Here is a 19,486-nt window from a genome sequence, read left to right on the forward strand (position 1 = left end):
CCACAAGAGCCTTTAATTTACCAAGCAATATCAGTAGGACTGAAGGCGTGGCTTTGCCAGCTAGATCCAGTCCATTCCTTAGCTTTCCAGCCTCATGGCTGAGGTACTGGCTGCAAGGTCCCTGCCAGCCAGCAAGCTACAACAGACAACACTCAAGTCCTCTCTCAGTAGCCGGCCCTCCTGCCTCAAACAGTCAGAGTTTGCCCTGGCAGGATGGCCCAGAAAGCCGGCATTTTTAAACGGCACAGCTTTTTTCCTGCTACGGCTGAAAACCGAAAAGCATGTGTTCAGCTTTTCATCAACACTGTTTAAGTGTTTTGTGGCAGGACCTCTTAATGAGCCGCAGGGTTTTGCAGCTGAAGCTGAGTCAGGAAGCCTCTTGGGGCTACCAGGTAGGAGCGGCACTCAGCACTTTAATTCTGAGACTGAGCGTGCAGCACAGAAATTCTTTTCATCCAAGTAACATCCAAATCTGACAGGCAGAGCACTGCGCAGTCTAAAAACACGTCTCTGTATGGCGGCAGGAATCCGCCATGCTCTTCCGCCTGCCTAAGCCTGATTCTGCCTTCTGCCCAGGAGCAGGCGGGGAGCTCTGAGTCATCGCACCGTCTCAGAGCACTCTCCTTCCGATCCCAAGCGGGAACACAAACATAAAGCCAGAGTTTGCACTGGCGGCACAGCCCCAGGAAGCCACGCTTTGAAATGACACAGCGTTTTTTCTGCTGCTGTTGCCGAATCAGGAAATCTCTCTACATCACGCCACCAACAAACAGCAAAAATCTGTGTTAAACTCTCTCTCCCTTATTTTTAAGCCTTCTCAGGTTTTTTAAGTGGGTTTAGTTAGCCACACGTCTGGGCGTCATTTGTAGTAATAAGGGCGGCGGCGGCTGGGCTGCGTCCCCAATACCCCAGCCGCCCGGCTCCGGCTAGCTTATGGCCCGAAATAATTACACGGACACTGTATTCTTTTAAACACTGCTCTGGCCCATTTCTAATAATCTATGTAGCGCCCCTAGGTGCGCTTACCGGGAAGATTCTAGCCTAAGTCCATCCTGGGTCGGAGCTGGGGCATGGTGTGCGTCTTCCCTGGAGCAGGTAGCATGGCGTCTCTCCTGAGGCGTCTGCTCCGGAGAGGAGAGCTGCGGAGTCTGACCTCACTTCCTCTTCCTCCCGGCATTCTGTTCTGTTTACTCCACCCACCTAAGGGTGGGCCTATCCAATGGGCCTAGCAGTTTCTTTATTGCTTAGAGCCAATGAAATCAACAGATTGATATATGACACTCCCACATCACACCCTAGCTTAATAACAGGTCAAATATGGCTACATCACCCAGGACCTGTGCATAGTCTCTGTGGAAACTGCCCTTTTACCTACCTTTCTACTGCACTGCATGTTAAACTTTGTAAAGTCCTCAAACTACCAATAGTCTTTTCTATATGTGGCGCATAGTATGTGCTTGATAAATAAGTATTATTATTTGGTTAGTTTTAATTATTTTACTCTTTTATGTGTATGGGTGTTTTACCTACTTAAATGTCTCTGTGCCACAAGCATGCCTGGTGTCCAAGACGGCCAGAAGAGAATACCAGATGCCCTGGAACTGGAGTTGCAGATGGTTGTGAGATGCCATGTGGATGCTGGGAATTGAACCTGGATCTTCTGCAAGTGCAACCAGTACTCTTAACCGCTGAACCATCTCTCTAGCCCCATTCTTGTTTTTTACACTGGTAGGGAAACAAACCTGGGACCTGTGCACTAAGCAAGCACCCTGCCAGTGAGCTACTTAAGCCCAGAAGGCTGACGGTTTCAATCTTTCCCTACCCAATATTATGCCTAAGTGATTAACAAAAGATGTATTTCAGAACTTAATTTCTAGTCTTGGTTTAGTTAACATTTTCATTTCCTGGATTTATTTCTTCTAGTAACTTTTTCAAATAAATTTTGTTTCATATGATGAATGTAGCCATCTAACTTTTTATCTAAGCCAACTTAATAATGCTAATTTGGGTGAATTTTTTTAAAGATGGGTAAATTTAGTTTAGAATTATAAATGGATTCTTTACATAGGGAAATGTTCCTTAAACATGATTATAATTTGAAGCTAATAAGAAGTCATCTGACTGGGTCCCTGCTCTGCTCCAGGACTCTGGAAATGGATCTCCATGCTGGCTGACCCTCAGAAGTAAATGTCAGCTGTGTTCACCCTTCAGGTTTTCAGATGGCAGTTTCCTATTTCAACTTCTGTTCAGATGTAAATTAAAAATTCTTTATTGGTTTATTAACCTGGTATTTGTCGTTGAAGCACAAATCTCTAATATTTAAGATTAACATTTAAAGTTTTGTAACTTTAGACGTACTGAATTATGGAAGAATTTTGTGCATGGGCTCCCATTAATGAGAAGCGATAGCAGGATTTGGGGTTGTTAATTCTGATACTATGTTATTTAATATCTATATTCTCATCTTCTGAATGATGCAGTGCATGGTTAAGGTTGTTCCTAAGATGTTAGGTCTACTACTAGAATATTCTTTAGTAGATTCAAACTGTATAGGAATTATAAATAGGCACTATATTAATTATTTTCCTCATTGCTGTGACCAAATACCTGACAAGTAGCAACTTAAGGAAGACTTTTATTTTAGCTTACAGTTTGAGGGGACCGTTCATCATGGCAGAGAAGGCATGGAGGCAGGAGAAGGAAGTGTCTGTATTGCATCGACAGTCAGGAAGCAGAGGTATCCTGACAGAGATGTTCCTTGACATTTTATTCATAGCTCTTAAACTTAAGATTATAAACCAGAAAGTAGTGGCACACACCTTTAATCCCAGCACTCGGAAGGCAGAGACAAGTGGATCTCTGTGAGTTCAAGGCCAGCCTGGTCTACAGAGTGAGTTTCAGGACAGCTAGGGCTACAAGGAGAGACCCTGTCTCAAAAAAAAAAAAAAATTCAAAAAAAGAGAAGAAAAATTAAGATTATATAAAAGTAGGCATATGTAAATCACCATTAGTAGGGCCTGACTCTTCTGAGAACTCAGTTATTGGAAGAATTTTTAATAAATAATATATACCATTTAAAAATATATAAATATATATATTAGTATAGTTAATGCGAGTCTACATTTTGAGCCCTCAAACAGGCTTAGTATTAGCATATTATATTCCTGATTAGGTCTGCTTTTCTTTTTTTTAAAACAGAATCCCAAAACGAAAGAGCAGATTGAAAATCTCTTGCGGAATGGGATGAACAAGGAACTGCGTGACCGTCTTTGTTGCCGGATGACTTTTGGGACAGCAGGACTTCGATCTGCCATGGGGGCAGGGTTTTGCTATATTAATGACCTTACAGTAATACAGTCAACACAGGCAAGTATTACAAACTATTATATATGTACTTTTCTCACTTTGTTATTTTACTTTATAAATAATGTAGTACCCTTCTTTTTAAAAAATAAACTATTTTGTTCAGGAAGGTCCTCTTTTAAACATAAAGGGCAAGGAGTTAAATTGGAAAACATTTTGTATCTACAACAGCAGTTTTCAACCTGTGGTTCATCGACCCCTTTGGGGGGTCAAACAACCCTTTCACAGGGATCACATATCAGATATCCTGCATATCAGATATTTATAGTACAGTTCATAACAGTAACAAAATTACAGTCATGAAGTAGCAATGAAAATAATTTTATGGCTGAAGGTTATGCTGGGGGTTGCAGCATTAGGAAGGTTGAGAACCACTGATCTTCTACAAGGTCACAGCCCTTCTCCTGAAGAGTTCTTTTGGCTGGGTGTGGTACACACCTTTAGTTTCAGCACCCAGGGGAGGGGGAGACTGGAGCTGATGGAACTGTCTGGGTTTGAGGCCAACCTGGGCTACACTAGCAAGTTCCAGGCCAGCCAGGACTACAAAGTGAGATGGTAAAAATTCTGTTCTCTGGAGCCTTGAAATAAAACAATCTCCCCTGACTCGGAATGTTCTCTCTGGCACACCCCGCTTCCCACACTGACCCCCTTTTCCTGCCTTTCCCCTCTCCCTCATGTGTTATGTATCGTATTGGAGTTGTGGTTACTAAGTTGGCATTTCTGTAGTATTAAATGTGTTTGAAAATCTGAGAAATGATTGTCACCTCACATTTGTGGATTGAGCAGTATAGCTCCCACATCAGTAAGCATGGCTGTAAGTACCAAAGTCAGTTCTGATCTATTAGCAGCACACTAAACAAAAACAGGACACTTTTAAGTTGTAAAATGCAGACATCGAGGCTGGGATGCAGCTCAGTGATAATGCACTTGCCTATTTGAACCCTCAGTTCATCCTCAGCGTGGAAAGGGGCTGTGGAGTGGGCAGGGTTGGGGACACTTACAGTGGAACTTTGTAAGAGGAGTTAATCTTGTTTGTTTGCTGCAGGGGATGTACAAATACCTGGAGAGGTGTTTTTCAGACTTCAAGCAGCGAGGCTTTGTTGTTGGGTACGACACTCGGGGTCAAGTAACCAGCAGCTGCAGCAGCCAGAGGTACAGTGTTAATTATTGCAAAGGTCGCATTGGAATAAGGGTAAAATACTTAATTTTTTTCTAGTGGCGAGAGTTCTGAAATAAGAGACCTTCATGCAGAAATGTGATCTCACGCTAATGCTTGTTGTGTGTTTCTGAACCCTGAGAACAATTTTAGCTGAAATAGAAGTAAAAAAATAAAAACACTTCAGAGATAAGGTTTAGATTTTATAGAAGTGTAAAAATAACCTTAAAATATTGCAAATTCAATTTCACAGAATGTCAGTTTATACATTTTTGTATAGGTATCAAGTAGGAGTAATTATGAAGTTTCTGTTCTCTTATAATCCTGCCTTAGTATCTTTTTATAAATTGATAGTCTTGGTACTTCTTTAAGGAGGATAATTGTACATACGGTGTTTATTTGCTTCACTGTCCTCCAGTCTTGTCAGGTTTTTTATTTTTGTGTATGTATGTCTGGGGATGAAACTAGGGCCTTGTACACACTAAGCCAGTGTGCTACCACTAAGCAACAACCCTAGCCTCTTAAGCAAACAGGCAAACCTTACTTAACAGTTTCCAGTTGGAGCATTAAGCTTAAATAATCAGTGGTGGTAAGAACATAAGGGAGACTGAGGCAGGAGTGTGAGTTTGAGGCAAGCCTAGGAAACGGTTCCACCCAGCTTTGGCTATTACCGAAGATCTTGTTTCAAAATTCAGAATAATTCCATTATGAGACATTTGTTATGGGAAAGGTTGGTTCATTAAAGTTATGGGAAGGACTAAGTGAAATTTGTTTGTTTTAGGCTTGCTAAACTCACTGCTGCAGTGTTGCTTGCTAAAGATGTTCCTGTTTACCTTTTCTCGAGATACGTTCCTACACCTTTCGTAGTAAGTATGTGGTGATAGTGATTACTCAGCTGGCTGCCCTTCTGGGGGTTTCTTAAGACAGTTAGGAGTCAAATCTTTGCCATACCTATGGTTCTAAGTATTGAATGTCCAATCCAATGAAAGTCCAGCCAGAAGGAGGAAGATAGTTTTTCCTTTGAGCTTGATCTATACAAGCTGCTCATGGTGAGATGCTTTTAACCAGAAACTGATTCATCAGGACAAAAATGACAGAGAGATTTGAACACACTGCTGATAGATTTGAACACACTGCTGATAGATTTGAACACACTGCTGATAGATTTGAACACACTGCTGATAGATTTGAACACACTGCTGATAGATTTGAACACACTGCTGATAGATTTGAACACACTGCTGATAGATTTGAACACACTGCTGATAGATTTGAACACACTGCTGATAGATTTGAACACACTGCTGATAGATTTGAACACACTGCTGATAGATTTGAACACACTACTGATAGGTTGAGGTGGGTTTTGTGTGCATTTCTGTGTGAGAGCTGAAAAACAGACAGTCACCAACAGGCTTGTCACCGACATATTTGAAAGACTGATGTTACTGGTCACTGGTCTGATGGATTATTATATACATAGTGATTTGGACCAAAGATGCACCAGCCACATTACATATAGTGCGCATTACATATAGATGATATCCTAGTTACTATGCTACAGTTATAACTGATGTTCACGGTCTCAAGTTTGAATATTAGGAGATTGGTGCTATTGACAGAAATGAGGTAGTGGATTGTGAGCATATTGACAACGCAAAACAAAGAACCAGAGCAGAAATGAAAACAACAAACAATAAAACATAGGAGGGAGAACTAAGCCCTATTTTTAGGGAGGGAACTATGTAAGTTTAATGAATACATTAGCAAAAAAAAGTTGTTAAGATACTGAGCTTATGCTGTGATAATATATTTGTGCTAAAGTAGAGTAAAAATAACAAAATCATAAAAGTAGGAGAAAGAAATAAGTACTTAAACTTAAAATAGTAACGAGTTGAAACTGGCCTGGAGAGATGGCTCCAGATGCCAAGCTTGACAACGTGAGGTCAGTCCCTGGGGCCCACATGGTAGAAGTAGAAAGCCAAGTCCCACAAGTTCTCCTCTGTCCCCACGCATAGGCCATGGCACGAATGCCCCACCATCAAATAAATAAATAAATATAATTAAAAATTTATTAAGAAAACTGTGGAATGAGTGTTAAAGATACAAGACACAGTGTAGTGGCATTTCACTTATACTTTAATAAATAAAGCTTCCCGAAGATCAGAAAAGTAAAATAGCCAGCCACTGACTCATACCTCAGTCCAAAATGGCGATTCTGTCTCCAGAAATCTCAGAATGAGACTGAGGCTGAGAGCTGTCCCTCCCATTTTACAATCCTCTCTAGTTCTGGGATTAAGGGTGTGCACCACTACCACCTGGTTTCTATGGCAAGCTAGTGTGGCTACTGGGATTAAAGGTGTGTGTCATTGCTGCCTGGTCTGTAAGGCTGGCCATTGTGACTGTTTTACTTTTTTGATCTTCAGGCAAGCTTTATTTATTAAAATACAAAAGAAATGCCACTATAATACAAACAAAATGAGTGTGTAATAAATACAATAGAAACGAAGATAATCAGTATTTTTTAACTGTGTAATTTAAGTAAATGTGCAAATTTAGATGAATTAGCCAATTTCTTGGAATAACAGTTGATACATCAACTTACAAGAAATAGTAAACCTGAATAACTATAATTATCCAATAAGTTGAATTGTATTTTTAAAAGTATTCTCAAATTTAAAATAACAAGTCTAGTCAGTTTATGTGCAAGCTTTATCAAATCATTAAGAAATGAATATCTATAGATTATTCTATTGAGATTTTGGAAATTTATTGAGCAACTTAAAGAATTGAAGGAATTGCTTTTTACTCTAAAGTATATCAATAAAGGTAGCACCAGAGAACAAAAAACTAGAAAGGAGCTAGAGCTGTAGCTCAATGGTAGAGTGTTTGTCTCACACGCATCTATCAGCTCCAGTAGCAGAGATATTCAGAAATCTAAGACTGTACCATCGAGTTGCCAGTTCCCACTCACATCAGTCCCAGTACATAGGTTTCCTGTCTTACCGCAGGTAGTTGTGCGGTAGTTGATGAGGACGGTGTTTTTAGAGATCTCAGGTAGTTGATGAGGACGGTGTTTTTAGAGATCTCAGGTAGTTGATGAGGACGGTGTTTTTAGAGATCTCAGGTAGTTGATGAGGACGGTGTTTTTAGAGATCTCAGGTAGTTGATGAGGACGGTGTTTTTAGAGATCTCAGGTAGTTGATGAGGACGGTGTTTTTAGAGATCTCAGGTAGTTGATGAGGACGGTGTTTTTAGAGATCTCAGGTAGTTGATGAGGACAGTGTTTTTAGAGATCTCAGGTAGTTGATGAGGACGGTGTTTTTAGAGATCTCAGAGTCACACCCTTTAGTCACCATGGCTCCAAATCAGAGGTTGTCTTCCTTGATTAAGTCTGAGCTTAGACGGTTTCTGGAATTGTGTCAAGGAATTAGACTAGCGTGATCAGACCTGAAACATCTATGCACACCCTTCCCCTCCCCTCTCACCCCTACCTCCTGTGGTCGTGGAGAGCAGTCAGTATGATGGTGGAAGCTGTAGGGAAACATCCGAGGAAGAAACAGTAGTTACCATAGAGAGAGAGAGAAACACACAGCCTGGGAGAGAGAAGGGTGACTTGTCACATGACATGGAGGCACAGAGTGTATGTGAGGATCTTCAAATTAAAAGTCAAAAGTCTTGTGTTAGACTTTTGAATCTTCTACCTAATCACCATGTGATGTCAGATAAAACTCAGTAAAATGTGATGGGTAGATAGTTAATAAATTTATTTCCATCTCCAACTATTTATGATTATATTTTCCGTTCATATCTCCATCCCAATAAAGTATCTGTCATATAGTATTTACTAAATATTATTGTATAACAAAAGAATAGGAAATTGTTATACCAATAAGCAAAATGAGATTGGTAGGGAAGACCATTCAAGGTGATAACTGGGTGGTTGTTGAGCTGCATGTATTAGAAATGGACCCTATCCATCAAACCTGGAGCTGATAAGACCTTAAATTATTGATACCTAAGTATCCTCCTGCATTATTTAACCAAGTAATGTTCATGTAAAATATATGAATATCTAGCAAGTAAAGTGGAAAAATGCTGCTCTGGTATATTTTTTATTTTTCCAGCCATATGCAGTGCAGGAGCTCAAAGCAGTTGCAGGTGTGATGATTACTGCATCTCACAACCGCAAAGAGGACAATGGATACAAGGTAAGCCTTGGACGCCTAATCTTTGCCTATTTTTTAAGTTTTATTTTATTTGAATAATATGTGCTTGGTATGTTCTCAGCACTGGGGAATAAAACCAGGCATTGGAAACAGATTGAGAACTCTGGCTCTCCCAGAATGTATACCTCCTGTGTGTTTATTGGTTCCCAGAGTGTGCATGTTACAATGGTCTCTTCATTGGGGTTTTACTTCTGTTTTCTTTGATTTCTCCATCCTTTCCCAATATATCCCCTCTATAATTTCAGAAATCAAGTCATGTTGTGTATCAAGAATATGAAGAATGAATGGTAAGAGTCAGGGAAATAGTACCTTGACCTCACTGTCCCCTCCCTCTGATCTGCCCAGGCTTCTCAGTGGCCACAGGGTCCATTTGCTGCATGAGCCCCTCTGACAAAATGACAATACAGTGGCAGAGGGGAACAGCAACTTGAGAGGTGCACACAGAAGATACATAGCCCAGTACCAAGCCGAGTTTCAGGCTTCTTGGAGATAGACCCATGTTCTTGCATTTTCTTCTTGTTTGAGAGGACTCCAGACACACTAAGTTCCATTTTAAGTAGGGGAAAGATTTAATATGGATTTAAGATTTGGGGTCTTAGAGTCAGGGAAGAAGCATAATTAATTCAGTTTAGGACATGTAAGTTCCAGGTACTGTGAGTTAACCAGGTAAGCAGATGTGCTTGCTGTGAGCTGTGGAGATCTGTAACTCAAGGAAGAAATATGGGCTGAAGTTACAGGTCTTAGGGGTACCATATCTACTAGAACATATCCCTATATGTTATTTGGAAGTTCTTGACTTGGATGTACAGCCAAAAGATAAGGTAGAAAGAAAAGTCAAGAATGGATTCTAGGGAATATTAACTTTAAGGGAAATGAAAGGAAAGGAAAAAAGATACTAGAGATAGGAGAAAAGCTGGAAGAAATTAATGCCATTAAAGCCTAAAAGACTTACAGATTTGCAAGGGTTAGTAAGAGCAAAGCTTCGGATTTCTGTATCCAGACTCCTACTGTAATCTGTTGGGATGTCTGGGAGCCATTTCAGAACCAGTGTCTCTTTAACAGGGTTCTTAATTACCCACAGCTGCCTCATATAGACTCCAAGTTAGTCCTCCTTGATCTTCTCTTCTCTGTCAATTAGTGTTACCACACACGTAAGCAGCAGTGAAAACCTGTTCTTGACGGCTTCCTTTCAGTTTGCTTCGACACTGACCTCTGCCTCTCAGAAGCTTTGTGATCTGGGGCAGGCTAATCTACTCCTTTGTGCTTTAGTTTTATCAACTGCAAACTGAAGATAATTGTAGAACCAATGTGATATAGAGTGAAAGTGAAGATCAAAAGTCATAATTCCTACCACAGTGTCTGACTCTGACATGTTCTCAGTAAATGTTAGCTGTTTTTATTCTTAGTATCAGCAGCTTCTCTGTATAATGTAGCCACCGATGGCTGCTAAACACTTAAAGTATGACTAGGCTGGACTAAGAAGTTAGAAATGCAGAATAGTATATTTTAATACATTGGGTTATAGAATGTATATTAAAATTCATTTAATATTTTAATCTTTGTTTTATTTTCATCTATTTATTTTAAAATTTTAATTGTAAAAAGAACATATAATTCACCTTCTGAACCTTTTTGTATGGGGGGGGGTATTTCCAAAACAGGTTTTTTTGTGGTGCCTTGACTATCCTGGGACTCGCTGTATAAACCAGGCTGGCTTTGAATTCACAGAGATTCACCTGCCTCTGCTTCCTGAGTGCTGCTGTGATTAAAGACATATGTCACCACCACCCAGCTACTCTGAATCTGTTTGATGTGGTTGCTAGAAAAAATGAAATTACCTATGTGGTTTCCATTTGTGGAGCACATTTTGTTCTTTTAGACATTGCTGTTTCATAGGATACATTTTTTAATTTCTCTCTCTCTCTCTCTCTCTCTCTCTCTCTCTCTCTCTCTGTGTGTGTGTGTGTGTGTGTGTGTGTGTGTGTGTATGTGGCGGGGGGAGGTGTAGAGGTCAAAGACTAACTTTATATTCAGTTTCCTTCTTTTCATTTTCCTGTGGGAGAAGTTAAATTTTTATCATAAGATATAATTTTAAAAGTAAAACTTCTGGTCCAAAGGGATATGCAAAGAGAGCGAGAGCAAAGTGTTGGGAGGGGATAGCACTTAGGAGCACTGCTGCTCTTCCAGAGGATCCTGATTTGTTTCTCAGGAACCACATGGTGACTCACAACCATCTGTAACTCTGGTCCCAGGGACTCCAGCGCCCTCTTGTGGCCACTGTGGGTGACAGGCACACAGGTGGTAGGTGTACACAAATATCTCAATTACTGCTTCTGTTTTACTAGAAGTTATGGATTTGTTTAAATGGTTTATTTGATCTTGATTTAACTGTGGTGGTTCATATATGTCAAGAAATTCATCCATTTCTTTTAGTTATTCTAGTTTGGTGGAATACAGACTTTTAAAGTATACCCTTATTCTCTGAATTTCCTCAGTGTCTGTTGTAATGTTGTCCTTTTCATCTCTGTTTGGATTTCCTCTCTCCATCTTTTGGTTAATTTGGCTAAGAGTTTCTCAATCTCGTTGGTCTTTTTTCTTCAAAGAACCAATTCTTCATTTCATTGATGCTTTATACTGTTTTTGTTGTTGTTCTTATTTATTGATTTCAGCCTCGAATTTGATTATTTCTTCCCATCTACTCTTTGGGTGTTATTTCTTCTTGCTCTGGAGTACTAAGTTGCTAATATGAAATCTCTCCAGTTCGTTTTGTTTCTGTTTTTTGTGTAGGCACTTAGTGCTATGAACTTGCCTCTTAGAACTGCCCTCATTGTGTCCCATAGGTTGGGTATGTTGTGTTTTCATTTTTATTCAGTTCTAAAATGTTTTAATTTTCTTCTTGATTTTTGTATTGACCCGATTTTGATTCTTTTGAGTTGATTTCTATGAATTTGTATGATTCCTGTTGTTTCTGTTGTTGATATAAAAATTTTTAAGTTGAATAATTTGTCACATTTGTGACAGAGTTTAATACATAGTATATGTAGTCAAATGTCTTTCATTTAGAATGGAACAGCAGGGTTCCATGACATATCTGTGATAGAATCAGCATAAATATTTTTTAAGCAATGTCCCTTCGAGCTTTAAAACCCTGTGAAGTCTCAGAATTACCTTTTTGATTGCTTTTGTTTTGGGGTGTGTGTGATTATTCTTAGTGCCTTACTGATTAAACTACTAGAGAAATTGAAAACTACTTGAAATGGATTTAACATACTATTTTATTTTTTCTGATACATATTTTGATATTACATAACTCTAATCTACTATGGAGGTGATTTATTTATTCTGTTTCATATAATACAATACTGAGTTTAATAGTGTAAGTTTTTGTGGATATTTCATTGTTTTTTAGTTTTTAAAGATCTATTTATATTTCAGGTGTGTGAATGTTTTGCCTATATGTATGTCTGTACACCACATGCATGCACTACTCTCAATGCAATGCTGCAAGAGGGTGTCAGAGCCCTGAAAACTGAGACTGGAGTTACAGATGGTTCTGAGCCACCTTGTCAGAACCAACCTGGGTTCTCTGCTAGAGGAGCCAGTGCTCTTAACTGCTGAGCCATCTCTTCAGCCCCATTTCATCTTTTTTATATTATCTTTAGAAATAGTTATAAATCTAAAAATACAATTTTATACTAGCATATGCATGTATTATAAGGTGATTATATTAATCCCTCATATTAGCTTGTTACTGCAGTTGATTCTAAGATAAGCTATAATACATGATTGTTTTATTGTAACAAGTCATTAGCATCAGTGTACTTTAGTGTTAGTAAATTAGCCTAATACTAATAATTTTTTACTTAATTTGATATTCTTCACAAAGTCAGAGAGCTCTACTATAGCTGAGAAAGAGCCTACAAGCATTTTAACTAATTATGGCTGTATTTATGTATCACATAGGTGTATTGGGAAACTGGTGCTCAAATCACATCTCCTCATGATAAAGAAATTCTGAAATGTATAGAAGAGTGTGTGGAACCATGGAATGGTTCCTGGAATGATAATTTAGTGGACACCAGCCCTCTGAAAAAAGATCCTCTCCAGGACATCTGCAAGAGATACATGGAAGACCTGAAAAAGATCTGTTTTCACAGGTATCCCATGGGACTGTAGGATAACCTTAGAATAGCATATATCCAGGCCTGGTACAGAAATGTCCTAAATGAGCTTGGTATCAGAATCATTAAGTTAGTCTCTCTCTCTCTCCCCTCTCCCTCTCTCCCCTCTCTCTCACCTCTTTCCCTCTCTTCCCTCTAACATACTAGGAAATACTTAGTCATATAGAAAGCATAAAAGAACCAACATGAGGGCCTGCCACTGGCCAAAGACTAGAAAGTCTTCAAAATGAAAAATCCACTTTTTTTTTCTTGTGGTAGAGATTGAACTCTGGGCTTTATCCATGCTAAGAAGCACTCTACCACTGATCTGACTGCCCCAAATTCAACTATTAAATGCATAAAGAAGAGTAGAATTAAAACATCACAATTTTGTGATCTTGATAATGAACCTTAGCAGCCATGCTCAAAGCTTATAATAGGCAATAAATTGATAGGAACTTGCAGACGGGTGGATGAGGATGACAGGGCACTAATAAATATTAGCCGTGAAGTTGGCATGATGGACTTCCTATTGTGGCTGGGTACAAAATACACACCTTCTGTTCTTGCCAAGAGAATTGGAATTGAATCTCTTGTTGCCCCTAGATTAAATGACCCATACATTGTAGAAACAGATCAGAGAAACGTACTAATATAAACAAGGACTGAGATGTAGCTCAGTAGACAGCTTGCCTTGTGTGAGCAGAGCCTTCCCTGAGTTGAATCCCAGTAACACATAAACTGGACACAGTGGCATACACATGTAATCCCAGTGCTTGGGACACAGAGGCAGGAGGATCAGAAGTTAGTGGTCACCCTCAGCTACATGGCAAGTTTGAAGCCAGCTGGAGACATTTAAGAGATTTTGTCTCAAACTGAAAGAGGTGGGAAAGAGGAAAAGGAAAACAAAACGAAAAGGATGCGTAATACCAAGATGCATTCTCTGGGAGAAAACAAGCATTGGAAACATACAGAAAGAACATTTACAAAGTCAGGACCTGAAAGGCATAGCAACCAGATGTTATTTTTTAGACACTTGGAGAAAATGTGAAGACAGATATTAGACAACATTAAAAGATTATTGTTCAGTTTTTTGGATGTGACAATGGGATTATGTTTGTGTTTTTAAATCCTAAAGTATTTTGTACAAAATAATATGTTGAGAAGTAAAGCCAGACTGACAGAATTGATAGATGTTGAAACAAAGTGCCAGGTATATATGGGTGTTGGGTGTTCTCTTTATATGTATTTTGAAACTTGTTATGAAGTTATTTATTTTATAAATCTTATTTACTATAGGAAGTGGTTAGTAAATGACGAGTAAGGATATGTGGTTTTTCTTTACAGGGACTTAAATTCAAAGACCACCTTGAAGTTTGTGCATACCTCCTTTCACGGAGTTGGTCATGACTATGTGCAGTTGGCTTTTCAAGTATTTGGTTTTAAGCCTCCAATTCCGGTCCCAGAACAAAAAGATCCAGATCCAGAGTTCTCTACTGTTAAATGCCCAAACCCTGAAGAAGGAGAATCTGTGCTGGTATAGTTTTTAATATTTAAATTTTTCTTAGATTTTCACCCATTGTACTAGATGTCAGGGATGACTTACATGCTTCCCCTGTGCCCTGCAGCAAGCACCATAAAGATGTGTTTGACATCTCTGCAGAAAGTGGTCCTACTTCTGTCCGTCCAGACTGCATGCTTTCTGAAATTCATATCACTGACAGTGCCTACATTACAAGTACATTGGATTTGGGTTCTTTAGTACAATCTAGCCTTTTTGGATTTCCTGTTTAGGAACTCTCCCTAAGACTGGCAGAGAAAGAAAATGCCCGGATAGTGCTAGCCACAGATCCTGATGCAGACCGGCTGGCAGTAGCGGAACTTCAGGAGAAGTAAGTAGTTTGAGCTTCAGCCCTAAATGGGATGTCCACATCACCTCCTCCTCCCAAGGATCAAGGATTATCGCAGAAGGAGGTGTAAAGATTCTGAGAGCCAGCTGTGTTTTCAGGACACAGCAGGTCAGCTGCGCATATGAACTCACAACGCTGGTGGGGACAGAGACAGGAGGCTCGTGGAGTTCATGGGCTAGCCATCCTAGCTGAATTGATGAGCTCCAGGTTCGGTGAGAGACCCTGTCGCCAAAAGTAAGGTGGCAGCTGAAGAGATGACTTATTGATTAAGAGCACTTGCTTCTCTTTCTGAAGTCCTGGGTGTGGTTTCCAACACTCAGATCAGGTGGCTCACAGCTGCCTGTATTTCAGTTCCAGGGGATCCACCACCCTCTTCTGGCCTCCACAGGCATTACTTACATACACACATACAGGCACACAAGTGTGCACACATGCACATGAATTAAATTAAAACTATATTTAAAAATAAGGTGACGAGTAATAGAGGAAGTACTCAGTGTTCACTTCTGGCCTCCCTACATATGCAATACATGTGTACACACAAGTAGGTACACACGTGTATACAACACACCAAAAAGAAGGAATAAATGTTTTGTCATATAATAACTGTTAGGGTTTCCAAGACAAGGGGAGACAGGGTGGGGACACTGACTTAAAGGTCTGAGCTGGAGCGTTTTCTTGAGAAACTACCGAGGTATTGACTTTGAAGTTTCATTCTTTCTACAGTGGTCACTGGAAAGTTTTCACAGGGAATGAGTTGGCAGCTTTGTTTGGGTGGTGGATGTTTGATTGCTGGAAGAAGAGCAAATCGGACGCTGATGTGAAGAATGTTTACATGCTGGCCACCACTGTCTCTTCTAAAATTCTAAAGGCGATTGCACTGAAAGAAGGATTCCACTTTGAGGTAGGAATGAAGTGGGCGTCGTTTGAAGTCTGCACGGCACTTCTCTAAACATTTCTACAAAGACTTTCTGTTTACACTTGCTTAAAATGTTTGGTAACTAGACACCTGAGCCGAAGTCATCTATTGTGTGAATTTCCGAGGGGACATGTTCTTCCAGACACTACAACAGCGCTTCTTACTCCACGTAGGGAGTGTCTGGGGATGTCATGTGAGAACATAGAACATTTTAGACTGGGAAAAATCTGACTTATCAGTGACATGTATATTCCTCATCACATAAACGTACTGTATTTGATGTAAGTCACTGTTTCTCTGCTGGTGGGTCATCAGTTGTGCCTGTGTGTTGTGGGTGGCTGTGGTAGTTTGTGACTATATATCCACCACTTTATAAACCTCTGTGAACCAAGGACCTGGACAGGAACTCACTGTTCAGGAGTTCTGTGCATTTAGAAATAAGCTCTTTAATGTGTGTTCACTTAATCAGAGTTGCTTAACTGGAGGGGCTTCCTCTACATTTCAGGAAACATTACCAGGCTTTAAGTGGATTGGAAGTAGGATAAAAGACCTCCTAGGACATGGGAAAGAAGTCCTTTTTGCATTTGAAGAGTCTATTGGTATGTAGTAAATACTAATAATCTTTTCTTTGGGTTGAAAACAGTTAAAAAATATGGTGATTCTATAGAGAGGAGACATTTACCTCCCAGCTGTAACTTTGAGTTGTGGAAATGCAGAGATGCCTGCCTAGCAGTCTATGTCTTTCAAGTGAACAGTGGTTCATCAGATGAAAGACAATCAAATCTGATTACAAAGAAGGACTTGTTAGAGGCTTTATGTAGGCTGCGATGTTATGGAAAATTTAAGCATGTGGTATGCTTACATGACATTGTTTAAAACCTTAAAGGCTTTGCTTCCCTAAGAAGGCTAAGTCAAATACATAGGTGCATTTTCCATCAGAGAAGAACTTAGAGGTCCCTAAGTACACGGTTACTAGACTCCTATGGAGTTAGATGTTTTATTATTGCTGTTACTATATTTTGTTGATAATGATAAGTTTTTTGTTTGTTGTTTTTGTTTTGAGACAAAATGTTAGCTATTACATCCTAGCCTGGCCTTGAACTCCCAATTAAGCCCCTTGGGTGCTGAGGTGTAGTCATACATTATCACACCTGGCCTGATACTACGTTTGTCAGTGCTGGTCAGCGGGGAAATAGAAGACTGTGGTAGTTGTAGCCGAAGTCTCCCCCTTTTCTAAAGACACCGTGTAACCCTCAGGCTTTCTGTGTGGAACCTCCGTATTGGATAAAGATGGAGTGAGTGCAGCTGTGGTTGTTGCCGAGATGGCCTCTTTCCTGGAAACCAGGAAGGTGACCCTGACAGAGCAGCTGGCCAAAGTTTATGAAAAGTAAGTTCTCGTGTGAATCTCGTGCCAGATAGTCCTTGCTTGCCTTTTTGTTTGTTTGTTTGATTTGGTCCTTTTCTGGGTTTGTTTTTGAGGACTAGTTAAAATTATCAGTATTATTTTCTATAAAATATCACATTGGTTTATCTTTAATATGTACATGTCAAGTTACCTCGAATCTGACTTCAGCTTTAAATCTTTGCACAGATACGGTTATCACATGTCCAAAACTTCATATTTCTTGTGTTATGACCCACCTACCATCAAAACTATATTTGAAAGGATTCGCAATTTTGAGTGTCCAGGGGAGTACCCAAAGTTCTGTGGGGCCTTTGCTATCTTGCATGTACGAGACATAACGACTGGATATGACAGCAGCCAGCCCAGTAAGAAGTCAGTAAGTACCTTTTCTCCTTTCTACAGTAGGTTCATACCTCACCATTATTTAAGGCTTAAGGCAAGGGCCGATGGTGATAGGGCACTTACCTAGAATGTGTAAGACTTAAGACCTAAGGCAAGTCCTCCTTACGACTCCAGGTCCCATGGGTTTTGTGAGAGTGCCTTTGTTGACATCTACTTATGTTATCATTGCATGTGGTCGGTCTACTTCTCTATGCCTCTCAAAGCTCCTACCTGTGTGGTAGGTGCTCATTGGATACTTAGGTGTGATAAATTTTTATATTTGTTCTGTTGTTATGATAACTGTTAGCTTAAGTCTTCATTTATAATATTCAGATGTTGTACTATTTAAAAGATATTGTTTTAGTATTCTAATAATGTATTTAACATGTTTGTATCTTACCCAGTTTTAATATTTTTTATTCTTTGATGATTATATACATGGTTAATGTATTTTGATCTTACACATCCTTACTACCTCCCTCCAACTCCCTCTGGGAATCACCAACCCGTCTCCCTCAGGATTTCATGTTCTCTTTTTAAATCTTACCAGTTTTCGAACATTCAGTTCTGTAATGATAAGTATGTTTATATTAGTGCACAACAGATTCCCAGAATGTTTTAGCCTTGATAAATTGAAACTGAACTCTGTACTCATTAAACAACTTTCCACCTCCATCTCCCAACTCTTAGCAACCACCAGTATACTTCGTTTCTATGAATTAGACTACCTTAGATGCTTCATGTAAGTGCAATGTAGTTTATAGTTCTTGAAAATATAGATCCGGGTATAAACTGTTGCATTTTGCATAGGTACTGCCCGTGAGTAAAAACAGCCAAATGATCACGTTTACTTTTCAAAATGGCTGTGTTGCCACTCTTCGAACAAGTGGGACAGAACCAAAGATAAAGTATTATGCGGAGATGTGTGCATCACCTGGCCAGAGGTAAGAACTGATTTTTTTTAGATATATACATAAAGACTTTATTGGTATATAACTTATATACCATAAAATTCACACATATCAGTGTAAAACTGAGTAGTTTGTATTACATCCAGAGCTGTGTAACCATCACTACAATCAACTTCAGAACATTTTTATAACTCCAAAAGGAAGCCTCTGTGTGCTCCAAGAGGCCCTTCACAGCCCAAGTGATCACCAATCTACTGTCCTTTTCCATAGATTTACTTACAGTAGACATGGGTTACACTTTTTCTTGTTTTCAACACTTGAAAAAAAAAAAAAGAGGGGACTGGAGAGATGGCTCAGAAGTTAAGAGCACTGACTGCTCTTCCAGAGGTCCTGACTTCAGTTCCCAGCAACCACATGGTGGCTCACAACCATCTGTAATGAGACCTGGTGCCCTCTTCTGGCCTGCAGGCAGAATATAGGCAGAACACTGTATATATAATAATATTTTTTTTAAAAAAAGAGGAAGCATTTATTTGGGTCATGCTTTTTGAGGGTTCAGCTCCTGGTTGCTGGATCTATTTCTTTGGGTGTAAGGCAAGGATGAGCATGATGTGGAGGAGGAAGGGATCAGGTAAACCCTTCAAAAGCACAGCCCAGGGACCGATTTCCTTCAGGTTTTTTCTACCCCACATAGCACCAATATCTGAAGACAAAGATTTATAATACTGTAATACCTGAGACTATGAGGCACATTTCAGATTCAACATATAACAGGACATTTTATATAAATAAATATAGTATGTGGTCCTTAGTGGCTGAAATCATCCTTAACTCCCAAATATTCCTTTGTATGAATATATACCATGTTCTTAAATCCACTCATCCATGGACAGTCAAACTATTTACATCTTTTAAGCTGTCACAAGTGAGCATTTTTGAATGAGTTTGTGTGGCATGCACTTTCATTGTTCTTGGATATACATGAAGGAGTAGGATTGCTGGGCCCTAAGGTATCTTTTACCTCTTTTTTTTTTTTTTTTTTGCTTTTTCGA

At 39.5% G+C, this 19,486-nt stretch overlaps 1 protein-coding gene across 2 annotated transcripts in view; it reads left to right on the forward strand.

The window, feature by feature from the left end:
• Pgm2l1 (phosphoglucomutase 2 like 1) overlaps positions 1–19,486 on the forward strand; it is a 40,761-nt gene that overhangs the window by 14,872 nt on the left and 6,403 nt on the right. For both annotated transcript variants that reach the window (XM_075953120.1, XM_075953119.1), the window contains 12 exons: positions 3,199–3,366; positions 4,409–4,515; positions 5,301–5,385; positions 8,647–8,730; positions 12,712–12,905; positions 14,256–14,445; positions 14,703–14,800; positions 15,545–15,722; positions 16,243–16,336; positions 16,995–17,124; positions 17,329–17,518; positions 18,334–18,467. In XM_075953120.1, the coding sequence (XP_075809235.1) occupies positions 3,199–3,366; positions 4,409–4,515; positions 5,301–5,385; positions 8,647–8,730; positions 12,712–12,905; positions 14,256–14,445; positions 14,703–14,800; positions 15,545–15,722; positions 16,243–16,336; positions 16,995–17,124; positions 17,329–17,518; positions 18,334–18,467 (1,652 nt within the window). The remainder of the gene's footprint in view (positions 1–3,198; positions 3,367–4,408; positions 4,516–5,300; positions 5,386–8,646; positions 8,731–12,711; positions 12,906–14,255; positions 14,446–14,702; positions 14,801–15,544; positions 15,723–16,242; positions 16,337–16,994; positions 17,125–17,328; positions 17,519–18,333; positions 18,468–19,486) is intronic.

The sequence above is a fragment of the Microtus pennsylvanicus genome, chromosome 18, assembly GCF_037038515.1.
Source record: "Microtus pennsylvanicus isolate mMicPen1 chromosome 18, mMicPen1.hap1, whole genome shotgun sequence".
Taxonomy (NCBI): Eukaryota; Metazoa; Chordata; class Mammalia; order Rodentia; family Cricetidae; genus Microtus; species Microtus pennsylvanicus.